Below are 13,272 nucleotides of genomic sequence, written 5' to 3'. Positions count from 1 at the left end.
ACAAATGGTCACAGTTTTTCTTTGTCAGCAGCAATTTACTTTTTTGTTTTGTAGACAAAGGCTAAAATGGCGCTAATTAACTCCTTATTTACTCCACACTGTTTATCAATAGAAAATCAAGATTTGTCACTTAAGGAACCCAAAACTGAAGCAGAACTAATAATCAAAGATGAATTTTATTTGTAAAAATATGGTCTCAAATTCATACATTTTTATGAATTATTTTTCATTGAATGTGCAAAAACATGACCATTATTGTCTGACAAACTGCATACAGTCTTCTGTCTTAATGCTAAATACAAATAGAATCCATAAAATGCTCAAACACACAACAGACTATAATAAAAGATGGATGATATGAAAAGGACCGATTGGACTCCTCTTGCCTGGTAGTTTCCATACAGTTTCAGTGGTCAGGTTTTGGAATATTTCCAGTCAAAGTTGTGCTCAGGCCACTTGTGCTCTCTGTCTCAGTTGATCCACAGCCAAGTGAGGGGCTGCTGGTGTGGCAAACAACCCTGGTCATCTGAATGTGTTGGTAGTTTTTCACTCTGCCTCCCAGTGGCCAACAGGAGAACGGTCTTGAATTTAATTACAGTGGGGCTCATTTTGACTGTAATGAATGGCTGCTTCCCTATCTGCCCCAGAGATACCGCAGTTACCAGGCCAAACAATTTAAATGTTCTGTGCAACATGCTAACTATTAACGTATCAAAAACCTTGCTCTTCCAAAACGCAACAACCCAGACATTGCTGACAGAGACAACTTGGTATAAAATGAATGTATTTATTCAGAGTGTGTCCTGGGTCATCCAGGGGTTACTGCTGTGGAACACAGCACAGCTGCAAACATGGCATTGGATCTATCTGGTCTCTAACCTTTGATTAACCCTATAAAGTTTTTTCTCTCTTTCCAACAATTCTGCAGTATTTCTGCAGTATCAGTTAGAAAACTAGAATGAGACTGTCTCGCTCATTAAACACATTTAAAAAGATTTTCTTGTTTTGTAGAACGAGTGTGAGAAGCGAAAAGAAAATTATATTGCAATGTGATCCATAAAAAAAATACCCCCCCCCAAAATAATATATAGATAGATGTTCTACTCTCATAGTGGAACAAAACACGTTTGTATCTGAATATTCAGATACAAATCTGGACTTTGTATATGATTTAATGTATGTATAATAGGGAAAATATAAAATGTATTATATAGAGGTTTTAAGGTGGGCCTCCAAATATTTGGATAGATCGGAAATCTAAAGGTTAAACTTTTAAACTTACTCAGTCTACATGTTTGGGTTACAATATGTCCACTAGACCTGAATATAGTTGCCTCCTCATCTCTGCCAAAAATGTTGAACTTTACTCTTATATTGTGTAGATGCTGCCCGCTTCTGAGTGGATGGCAGTGTTTGTGAACCGTACTGTACATGGCAAATTATAGGCTTGAATGTGTTATGTTGATGCTTTACTTGAAGTTAAGCAGGACCTTCTCGGTGATACTAATACAAAGTATTTAAATATTATTTACTTTCTAATAAGTATAGACTGCACTTTAAAAATTACTTAGGAATGAACGTTGAATTTATGTTTAAATAGTGTACTGCTCTTGTTACATGATGCATAACATGAAAATACATATTCCTGCCCATTTACTCAAACAAAGGACCCAAATAAAAAAATTAATATCAGTGTATGGTATTTTATTTAGTCACATTTTTGTCAGTTGCCTTTAATAACAAGAATCCAGGATACGCCTCATGCTCATGAACTTCATGGGGTTTGGGCTCATATGCATGCTCATTTCTCTCATGTTCCTGTACTCTCCAGGCCTCATGTACATCATTCTGCCTCTGTAGTGGGGCTGCTCGTACATCAGCCAGTGGCCGTCCAGCACGTGGCAGGACTGCATGTCGTTCATGCGGAAGCGTTCGGTCATGGAGTCACAGTCATCGCTCAGCTCGTGCATCTGGCCTCCGAAGTTCTCCTTCTCATAGATCCTCATCCTGAAATTTCCTCTGTGCTGTAAATAGAAAAACGGCCGTGGTTAAATCCAGGCAAATAAAAAAGCCACATTATTTTGATGGAGCTGAATTTACGGCCTATGGGAGTCTGAACAGTTCAAAGAGATTTACCATGGGGATGTTACGGCAAGACCTGATGCAATCGCTCATGCCCATACGCTGGTAGTCACCATACTCTCCCCTTCTCACAAAGTACTGGTTTCCCATGAAGTTGGAACGATCGTAGACCATGAAGCAGCCGCTCTCAACCCTACAGGAGTGACACCTGCTCAGGTAGGAGGTCATGTCAGGACAGTCGCTGGAGGTCTCATAGGAACGACCCTGGAAGTTCCTATCCTCGTAGAAGATAATCTGGAAACACGCAACAAAACAATCATTTACAAAAAATTGCAGCAGTTTGTACAATAGAATTATTGATTGTTTGAATTACATTTGAAAAAGTTAGCGTAAATGTAAAATTCCATCAAAGCTCCACACACCTTGCCCATGGTCATGCTTGCGATTATTGAATGTGTCTCAGGATTGCACACTTTTCTGTATCTCTCTGATGCTTTTATACCTGAGCCAACAGCCAAATAATATGTGGCTCCATTGTGAAAATCCCTGACAGAGCAACATGGCATAGAGGCCCCCTCTACACTAAATGCAGTGGCCTTCAAAGGGTCATTATTTGCGCCTGTGTGCATTGTGAGGAGAGCCCATCTCTTTATTGTTTGAGTTTATACAACAGAACTCCTGATATTGAGACTTTTCAGAAATCTTATCTAACATTTGTTTCTGGCTATATCTGTCTATATTCTGTGCCATCCAAAATAATTAACACCCTAGGTAAATATGAGACAAAAAAGTATGTGAATAAATGTCATAGATGAAATGAAAGGCTCCCAAATAATATTTGTAGTGTTCAGGTATCCCAGTTAGCACATTTGGATTAATAATCAGGAAGTAGAATCTGCATCATACCGCCCAGGCACTGATATGAAATGTCTATCCCTCAAAACTCAGCGCTCTCCAAAGCCACAGAAAGGGCACGATTAATTTTCAATTTAAGGAGTTACACAGTTCAGTGGATGGGAGGGGAGTAATGGTGCCCTGATCATATGAAGAGCCCTGCATAAAACTGATCTGTATCGGAAGGTGGCCGAAAGAAGCTGTGACTCAAAAAATAGGATCCGAAAGCATGATGGACCCAGCTTTGGAGTGGGAAACGGTTTTATGGTCAGAATTTTTTCTTCCAAACTCAAAGCGTTATGTGTGGTGCAAACCTGACACTGCCCATGCCAAGTCAAAACATCTATACAGATACGTATGGTGGTGGCAGCATTCTGCTGTGGGGCTGCATCTCATTAGCAGGAACTGACTAATAACCCAGACATGTGTAGTATGAGGTGCCGGAAGGCTTTTTTTTTTATTAAGAAAATAACAGCAAGAGAGGAAACGAAGTGGCTGTTGGCTGGCATAGCTGAACTCACTGAACTCGTCATACGGCCCTCATCGCTGTTGTCAGTGTTCTGTATTGCCACATGTGTCTGTGTAACGGAGTGGTCCTTGCCATTACTGAGGACTTTTGGGACATGGGTTCAGTATAATAAGTATAGTATTGATTAACAAATAAAGACGGGTAATTGTAAGATTTAAAATGTAAGTAATAGCAATACGTAGCACATATTTGATTGGCATAGTCTACTCAACACGTCGTTGGGCCGACACCTGCAAGAGATACTTTGGGCTTATGTCATGCATATTGAGAAGGTTATGGATAAATTATAATTGAATACAGTATTGTTGCAGTATTTTCATTACACAGTCATACCAATGCATGATGGAGCAAAGTTAGGTTATGATTGTTATAGGTGTGATTTTTCTAGCAGAAGGAGTTTAATAATACAATTAATTGTGAATGCTTGTTTGCTTCTCCCATGGATAATTGGTCATATATGTACAGGGTTGGGTAGGTAACTTTTTAAATGTAATCAGTTACAGTTACAAGTTACCTGCCATGTCCGCATTTGTAATCAGTAAGGTAACTTTTTAATTACTCAAACTCAGTAAAGTAATCTGATTACTTTGAATTACTTTAAAATTACTTTCATATTAAGAGGCATTGTGAAAAAATAGGAATAGTCTATAACCAATTGAACACCTTTTGCGGGATGAATCAATGTTAGAGTTTACATAGCTGGCCAAAAACTGAATTTGCATTTAACATTATGGGTTATGTACAGTGCCTTTGGAAAGGGTTTCTAAACCATTGCTTTCTACTTCAATATGATTGGGCTACATCTATACATTACAGGCTAAAGGTCTGTCAGATATTCAGTCATTGCTTCAAAACATTGTTGAAAAATAAATGGCAATTTCTCAAAAAGGGTATTGACATTGTTGTACAGTGGGGAGAACAAGTATTTAATACACTGCCGATTTTGCAGGTTTTCCCACTTACAAAGCATGTAGAAGTCTGTAATTTTTATCCTAGGTACTCTCCAACTGTGAGTGACGGAATCTAAAACAGAAATCCAGAAAATCACTTTGTATGATTTTTAAGTAATTAATTTGCATTTTATTACATGACATAAGTATTTGATACATCAGAAAAGCAGAACTTAATATTTGGTACATAAACTTTTGTTTGCAATTACAGAGATCACATGTTTCCTGTAGTTCTTGACCAGGTTTGCACACAGTGCAGCAGGAATTTTGGCCCACTCCTCCATACAGATCCATACTCCTCCATACTCCTCCAGATCCTTCAGATTTCGGGTCTGTCGCTGGGCAATACAGACTTTCAGCTCCCTCCAGAGATTTTCTATTGGGTTCAGGTCTGGAGACTGGCTAGGCCACTCCAGGACCTTGAGATGCCACACCTTAGTTGCCCTGGCTGTGTGTTTCGGGTCATTGTCATGCTGGAAGGCCCAGCCACGACCCATCTTCAATGCTCTTACTGAGGGAAGGAGGTTCTTGGCCAAGATCTCGCGATACATGGCCCCATCCTTCCTCCCCTCAATGCCGTGCAGTCGTCCTGTCCCCTTTGCAGAAAAGCATCCCCAAAGAATGATGTTTCCACCTCCATGCTTCACGGTTGGGATGGTGTTCTTGGGGTTGTACTCATCCTTCTTCTTCCTCCAAACACGGTGAGTGGAGTTTACTGGTTGGTAGGTGATCAAATACTTATGTCATGCAGTAAAATGCAAATTAATTATTGAAAAATCATACAATGTGATTAGCTGGATTTTTTGTGTGTACCTATGATAAATATTACAAACCTCTACATGCTTTGCAAGTAGGAAAACCTGCAAAATCGGCAGTGTATCAAATACTTGTTCTCCCCGCTGTATATAAATATCAAGATATCCGTAACTTTTCGCGCGTGCACTAAATCTACAGCAGTCTGACGATTTGCTCCACAACCACTAACATTGTCAAACTGTTGCAGAAACTCCAGGCATGCGAATGCACGTTTCCAATCGTGAACACCCGCATAGAAATAAGATTTACCCACGCAAACGTAACCTGCAATTATTAGGGCCACCAGTGATGGATTTTCGAAATGCAAATGTAAGAAATCAACTGTGACTATAAACCTGCACTCTTAGCTTAAAGTAAATGACGTCAGCAGCCAATGATGAACAATTAACACAATTTTCAGAGATGCAAAGCAAGCAGAATCACATGGCCTACATGTATGGACGGTGTTGATGTGACTGCATCAAATGTAAATAATCATTCTTTGGTAGAGTGATTCCCAACAGACCTTTTCTCCTCAAATGTCATGGTAAATTCCATATAATGTTTTTTTATGTATCTTGAAGGCAGTGCCATGTTACTGCTATCTAACATATAGTTGCCTAATCTATTTAATAATTCCTTTCCAAGTTCTTCAGTGCAACTCGTCCTGGCTGTGTTTTTCAGTGCATTTGACATATAATCCTTGAAACTTAAAATATTACATCAGATAGACCTACCTCCTATCATTGTTCTGAGAAAGATGCGTCCTGAATAACATTTTATATGGCTCGGCTAAAATATTACGTTTTTACCAGCCATCCAACCAACCAAAACCGGAGAAAATTAAAGTAACGCTTCATCCATCACTAATCTGCTGAGCCCACCTTTGCATGATGATCACACCCAACTGAGGCGCACAATTCTGATTTTGGTTCAATTAACAATGTTTTTAAAACCTGAAACATGCAACGTGTCATAAGTATTTTGTGCACCTATTCTTTTTCAATTGAAGTAATCCAAAAGTAATCATACATTTTTTCAAAAGTGTTTATAATCTGATTACAGTATTTTTGTTGGTAATGTAACGGAATACAGTTGCAGTTTTATTTGTAATCCATTACATGTAACGGATCCGTTACTCCCCAACTCTGTACAGTGGGGCAAAAAAGTATTTAGTCAGCCACCAATTGTGTCAGCACCTGTTTGAACTTGTTATCAGTATAAAAGACATCTCCTCATTCCTCATTTTGAAGTGTACCTATGATGAAAGTTACGGGCCTCTCTCATCTTTTTAAGTGGGAGAACTTGCACAATTGGTGGCTGACTAAATACTTTTTTGCCTCACTGTATATGTACCATTTGTAAAGAGAACACGAGTGAATAAGCAAAACACGTCTTTTATTTCTAATGGGATTCACATTCAACTGTATGTCATAACAGAATGGCACAATCATAAAAAAAAACATGGCAACAGAAAAAAAATGAACTGACCCCTGTTCAAAAGTCTGCATACCCTTAGTTCTTAATACTGTGTATTGCCCCCTTTAGCGTCAATGACAGCATGCAGTCTTTGTAATAGTTGTCTATGAGGCCCCTGAATTCCTGCAGGCGTTATAGCTGCCCATTCGTCTTGCCAAAATGTCTCCAAAGTCTTTGGTTATCTTGCATGAACTGCACGTTTGAGATCTCCCCAGAGTGGCTTGATGATATTAAAGTCAGGAGGCTGGGATTGCCACTCCAGAACCTTCAACTTTTTCTGCTGTAGCCACTGGAGGGTCAACTTGGCCTTGTGCTTAGGGTCACTGTCTTGCTGGAAAGTCCAAGAGCTTCCCATACGCAGCTTTCGTGCAGAAGAATGCAAATTGTCTGCCAGTATTTTATGATAACATGCCGCATTCATCTTGCTATAAATTTTCACAAGATTCCCTGTGACTTCATAGCTCACATCCCCCCCATAATATCAGTTTGCCACCACCGTGCTTCACAGTGGGGATGGTATTCTGTTCACTATAGGCCTTGTTGACCGCTCTCCAAACACACCGATTATGGTTGTGACCATAACGCTCTATTTTGGTCTCATCACTCCCAATTACAGTGTGCCAGAAGCTGTGAGGTCTGTCAAGGTGTTGTCGGGCATATTGTAACCTAGCTTTTTTGTGGCATTAGCGACGTAAAGGCTTCTTTCTGGCAACTCGACCATGCAGCAAATTTTTGTTCAAGTATCGTTGTATTGTGCTCCTTGAAATAATCACAACGTCTTTTTCCAGCGCAGCCTGTATTTCTCCTGAGGTTACCTGTGGATTTTTCTTGGTATCCCGAACAATTCTTCTAGCAGTTTTGGCTGAAATCTTTCTTGGTCTACCTGGTTACCTTGGATTGGTATCAAGAGATCCCCGAATTTTCCACTTCTTAATGAGTGATTGAACAGTACAGACTGGGATTTACAAAGATATGGATATCTTTTATATCCTTTTCCATCTTTATGAAGTACCTTTACCTTGTTACGCAGATCTTTTGACAGTTATTTCCTGCTCCCCATGGCTCAGTATCTAGCCTGCTCAGTGCATCCACATGAAAGCTAACAAACTCATTGACTATTTATACACAGATACTAATTGCAATTTAAAAAGCCATAAGTGTGGTAAATTCACCTTTAATTGACATTTTCACATGCGTGTGTCACCTTCTGTGTCTGTAACAAGGCCAAACATTCAAGGGTATGTAAACTTTTGATCAGGGCCATTTGGGTGATTTCTGTTATCATTATGATTTAAAAAAGAGCCAAACAACTATGTGATAATGAATGGCTTCATATTATCACTATCCTTAAATAAAATGTCACAATTTCTGACAGGGTATGCAAACTTATGAGCACAACTGTACATAAAACATGTTCTGCCTCAAAAGCAACCAGATAAACTCTTATTTCTAATTTATTGCAAAAAACGTAGGTCCTTATTATGATGAGGGGAGAACCTGTTTATTTTATCAACTGATGTCTGAATCCGAACTTGATGTGATGACATGGATGTCATATTTCTATCACTGACTACCAACGCACGATTTACATGTTACATCAATTGCATTTTAGTTTTTTGCATTAATAGGATTTAGTCCTACAAATGAATAAAAACTTTGGCACAATGTTTGCTACATTAAATAATGTTATTAATTCTGTTGGCAGTAATGTAGTACATGCAGTCTGAGGTCCAACAAAAATAACTGCTCTAACAAGCAACACATTGAAAAATAAACCTATTTAATAAAAAAAAATATATACAGATTTTTTTCTCCAAATACAATTATCCTCCTATAACTTGCATTATGTTCCTAAAATATGAATATGCTATTTAGCATAAAATGCTATCTAAATGTACTTAACTTCATTCACTTTAATGCCTGATGGAAACTAACTTGGCGTCCCACCGTTACCAACTTCACAGCCATAATTATTTGTGTTTTTGGTTATTTATTGTAGTGTTTCTTCTGTAATTGGAGTTGTATAATGATGTAGAGAAAATCTAATACAGTAAATTACGTATGGCTTATTTTGGAGACCTGGAATGTATAAGTATTAACAATTACCATCTGACTAATGCATTAGTGTTAACATCAAAATCTATCTTTATATTTCAAAATCTATTCAACATTTTTCTTTAAAGAACATTTTTGTTAATGCTTTATGACACTCAGTAAGTTATGCCTGTTTGTTAACTTAATGTCATAAGGTACACGCTAAATGTTTCATCCATTTTATTTGTTTGGTAACAATGTCAAGGCTTATGAGGAACGTCCCTTCAGTGTCAAGTACATCATAAAATAGTTTTCAGATTGGATTCACGTTGTGTCGTGCTTAAGGACATCACCTTATTTAAGCCACCAATCTTACTTCACCTAACGTAATATATTGTTAGGCCCAGAAATAATTGGACACTGACACAAGTTTTGTTATTTTGTCTGTTTACCAAAACGTATTCAAGTTACAGTGAAATAATGAACATGGGCTTAAAGTGCAATCTCTCAGCTTTAATTTGAGGGTATTCACATCCAAATTGGAGGAAGTGTTTAAGAATCTAAGCGCTTTAATATGTAGCCCCCTCTTTTTCAAGGGACCAAAAAAAATTGTTTACCCACAGTTCTCAATGCAAGTGAAACAGGCCATACTTAGACTGCAAAAAAAAAATAAACATCAGAGAGATAGCAGAACAAAAAGAACACACTGGTGAACACAAAAAGGCCTGGACATCCACAGAAGACAACAGTGGTGGATGATTGTAGGATCCTTTCCATGGTAAAGAAAAACCCCTTTACAACATCCACAACAAGTGAAGAACACTCTCCAGGAGGTAGGCATAACATTACCCAAGTCTGCCATAAAGAGAAGACTTCACAAGAGCAAATGCAGAGGGTTCATCACAAGATGCAAACATCAAGAATAAAAAGGCCAGATTACACTGCCAAAAAAGTCAATCCAGTTCTGGAAAAGTTTTCTTTGGAAAGATGAAACTAAGACCAACCTGTACCAGAATGATTGGAAGAATGAAGTATGGAGAAGGCTTGGAACGGCTCATGATCCGAAACAATCCACATGGTATGAAACATGGTGGAAGCAGTGTGATGGCATGGATATGCATGGCCTCCAATGGCACTGGGTCACTAGTGTATATTGATGATGTGACAGAAGACAGAAGCAGCCGGCTGAATTCTGAAGTGTATAGGGATATATTGTCTGCTCAGATTCAACCAAATTCAGCGAAGTTGATTGAATGGCACTTCACTTTACAGATGGACAATGGATTTTGTTAAGGCAAAGAAGTGGAATGTTCTGCAATTGCCAAATCAATCACCTGTTCTCCGAACTTAAGGTAGAAAGACCCACGAAGAAACAACAACAAAAGACAGCTGCAGTAAAGGCCTGGCAAAGCATCATGAAGGAGACCTCAAGCAGTCATTTCCTGCAAAGGTTTTTATCAACAAAGTATTAAAAATGAACATTTTATTTATGATTGTGTTAAATTGTCCAATTACATTTGAGCTCCCGAAATAATGGGACTGTGCATAAAAATGGTAACGATTCCTAAATGTTTAATGTGTTATTTTTGTTTATCCCCATGAATTAAAGCTGCAAGTCTGCACTTCAATTGAATCCTCAGTAGTTTCATGTCAAATCCATTGTGGTGGTGTACAGAGCCAAAAATATGAAAATTGTGTCAGTGTCCAAATATTTCCGGACCTGATTATATCTTACAAATTCGTCTGTCAAAGATTTTCTTATAATATTTTACATATTCCAATGAGACCAGGGTGCAACCATCTAGCCTTACTGTTTAACAAAATCATTTTTAAAGACTAAACATCAATAATAATATAAATTATGTCAAAGTATGAAGGAAACTCAGTTGTTAAAATATTACCAATTTATTTATTTGGTCAACACAAGACATCTAGCACATATCAGTGATACGCCTCATGCTCATGAACCTCATCTCCAGGCCTCCGCTCATCTCCCTGAAGTTCCTGTACTCTCCAGGCCTCATGTACATCTGCCTGCCTCTGTAGTGGGGCTGCTCGTACATCAGCCAGTGGCCGTCCAGCACGTGGCAGGACTGGCAGTCAGACATGCGGTACCGCTCCATGATGGACTCGCAGTCATCCAGAATCTCATGCATTTGACCTCCGAAGTTCTCCCTCTCGTAGATCCTCATCCTGAAGGATCCCCTGTGCTGTTAGAAGGAAATAACAATTAGTCAAATTAAGTACAGAATCCACCAACTAGTTGAAAACCTAAAAAAGCACTTAGGTTGGCCCTGCTACAAAATCTTGAATATCAAATGACCTACCATTGGGATCATGCGGCAGGACCTGATACCATCGGTCATTCCCATCAGATTCTGGTAGTCAGCATACTCGCCCCTTCTCATGAAGTACTGATTTCCAATGAAGTTGGGGCGGTCGTAGACCATGAAGCAGCCGCTCTCAACCCTGCAGGAGTGACACCTGCTCAGGTAGGAGGTCATGTCGGAGCAGTCATTCATGCACTCGTAAGAGCGGCCCTGGAAGTTCCTGTCCTCGTAGAAGATGATCTATAATATAAAAAAGTATGTATTCATGATTTGTGTTTCTATAATCTATGCAGGATTAGACTGATGAGTAAACATTTGAAGATAATAATAAAAAAGAAAAGCTTACTCTTCCCATGTTCATGCCGGCGGTGGTCATTGCTGGTCACTGAGCTGCTGCTGCTACTTCTGCTGCTACTGCTGCTGCACTGATGTCCTGTTTGTTTTAACCCTTTTATATGCGATGCGACCAAAAGAATATGTGGCCCCCATTGTGTAAACTCCTGACCCAGCAACATGGTATAGAGGCCTATAGTGCTGAAGTTCCAAAGTCATATTTCCATATGACTAGGTCTGTAAAAGACTTAAAATACCTTATTACAGGTGACACAAAACCTTTCAGAAAAACAACAAGCTTGTGAATAGTGTAAACAGTTCTCCTTGAATAAAATATCTGTTTGTTTTGCGCTTTTATGGATGACTGACTAAAATAATACAAATAAAATAAATAAAAATCCATTTATTTTCTCATTGTGTGCAGCTGGTCTGGCTCTGAGAGCTCTCTGTTGGGCTTTGACTGTGACTAAACTAATGTGGATAATTTTGGAATATTTGGCTGTTTTGCCGGTTCCTTGCAACAGGGGCCTTCTTTAAGACAGTCATCTTCTGTCACCGTGTTGGTCACTTCTCGGTGTCAAAGACTGTCCAACCAATCTAGACAGGACTACATGTGTGTTCCAAAAAAGAGTGACTGGAAGGAGATTGACACAGAGTTCAGGGAGAGCATGTCATCATTCCCTCTGCTCAGGCATCAGACACCACCCTGCTCAGACAACATGTACTTCAATTACACGGAGACCGTTTCCATTTCCATCCTCGCTTTGGTGTGATAGGGTTTCCAGCCAGTTGATGTGGGTTCCTATAGCCAGGCATGTGATGACTGGAGCCTGAGCAACATTTTCTTTGGGAATGCTCTCCTACAAAGCACCCTATGGCTGCCACAGGACGCATTACTTTCTGAGGCAGACCATCTAGTCCCAGTCCCCCTTGTGTTGGTGCCAGATGAGGCCTTTCCCCTGAAACCATGACGAGACTCTACGCTGGACAACAGTAACCACGACGCTACCACATCTTCAACTATCGTTTGTCACGGGCCAGGCTGGTGGTGGAGTGTACATTTGGTTTCCATGCTACCGGGCAGAGGATGCGCTTGCGTTGAACCCAGAATATGTGGATGCTTGTGGGAGTCAATCTGTGTCCTGCAAAACTGTATTCAGAAAACTGGACCCTCCAGACAGCAAGATGGGAGAAACGGCTTTTGCAGGTTTAAATAATGCTGGGAGATGTATACCACAAGTGAGGGAGAAGCTGAGTTGAAAAAACTAAACTGCTTCAAGTTTTTCAAATGCACCAAACAACACAGCTTCATCCTGCACAATGAAATACTTGTGACATGGCACCCGACAAACTACATAGTGAGAGTTAAGAAGTGTACTGTATATAAGCAAAAAATATAGCTAGACAGAAAATAAGTAATTGGTTTCCACAATAGTGTATTACAATGTTGAAATTACAGAAGGTATGTTTTTGATTCAAACTGTCAAATCAATCCATGTAAATCAGAAAAATAAACAGAAAAGGGATTGACAAAATTGTTGACATCCTAGAAAAAATATTGTCGACACTTCAATATTTGGCAGAAAAAAACATATTCAAATCTCACCAGATCTTTCAGATTTTATGGGTTCCTTCCAGCTTCTGTTTTCAGATCTCTCCACGGGTTTTCAATAGGATTTAGATCTGGAATCAATGCTGACCACTTCAGAACAGTTCAGCGTTTTGTCATGAACCTGGGTGCGTTTTAAAGTGTGTTTGGGCTCATTGTCCTTCTGGAAGTCCAATAACCTTTAATGAACATATTTTTTTAACTGTATTTTACATACCTTGGTTTTCTCCTGATTTC

At 39.2% G+C, this 13,272-nt stretch overlaps 2 protein-coding genes across 2 annotated transcripts; both read right to left on the bottom strand.

Moving 5' to 3' along the window:
• Positions 1–1,683: 1,683 nt before the first annotated feature.
• Positions 1,684–2,547, bottom strand: LOC105016293 (gamma-crystallin M3-like). Its single transcript, XM_010880017.3, has 3 exons — positions 2,505–2,547; positions 2,137–2,376; positions 1,684–2,024 (listed from the first exon to the last, which is right to left on the bottom strand). The coding sequence occupies exons 1-3, from the start codon at positions 2,517–2,519 to the stop codon at positions 1,734–1,736; spliced, it is 546 nt and encodes a 181-aa protein (XP_010878319.1). The 5' UTR covers positions 2,520–2,547; the 3' UTR covers positions 1,684–1,733.
• Positions 2,548–10,652: 8,105 nt separating this feature from the next.
• LOC105016294 (gamma-crystallin M3-like) lies at positions 10,653–11,520 on the bottom strand. The gene is made up of 3 exons (XM_010880018.5): positions 11,440–11,520; positions 11,091–11,333; positions 10,653–10,973 (listed from the first exon to the last, which is right to left on the bottom strand). The coding sequence occupies exons 1-3, from the start codon at positions 11,467–11,469 to the stop codon at positions 10,695–10,697; spliced, it is 552 nt and encodes a 183-aa protein (XP_010878320.1). The 5' UTR covers positions 11,470–11,520; the 3' UTR covers positions 10,653–10,694.
• Between the last annotated feature and the right edge of the window lie 1,752 nt (positions 11,521–13,272).

This window comes from Esox lucius, chromosome 16, assembly GCF_011004845.1.
Source record: "Esox lucius isolate fEsoLuc1 chromosome 16, fEsoLuc1.pri, whole genome shotgun sequence".
Lineage (NCBI taxonomy): Eukaryota > Metazoa > Chordata > Actinopteri > Esociformes > Esocidae > Esox > Esox lucius.
The sequence above is the reverse complement of the archived record's forward strand: the minus strand, read 5'-3'. Positions and strand labels throughout refer to the sequence as shown.

Bases quoted from the DNA above. Each gene is read 5' to 3' on its own strand.
- LOC105016294 (XM_010880018.5), bottom strand. From the start codon at position 11,469: ATGACCACCGCCGGCATGAACATGGGAAGA. The intron at 11,334-11,439 runs GTAAGCTTTTCT...TTTATATTATAG, and splicing joins CCGGCATGAACATGGGAAGA to ATCATCTTCTACGAGGACAG. The intron at 10,974-11,090 runs GTAGGTCATTTG...TCCTTCTAACAG, and splicing joins CCTGCCGCATGATCCCAATG to CACAGGGGATCCTTCAGGAT.
- LOC105016293 (XM_010880017.3), bottom strand. The intron at 2,025-2,136 runs GTAAATCTCTTT...TTCTATTTACAG, and splicing joins CTTGCCGTAACATCCCCATG to CACAGAGGAAATTTCAGGAT.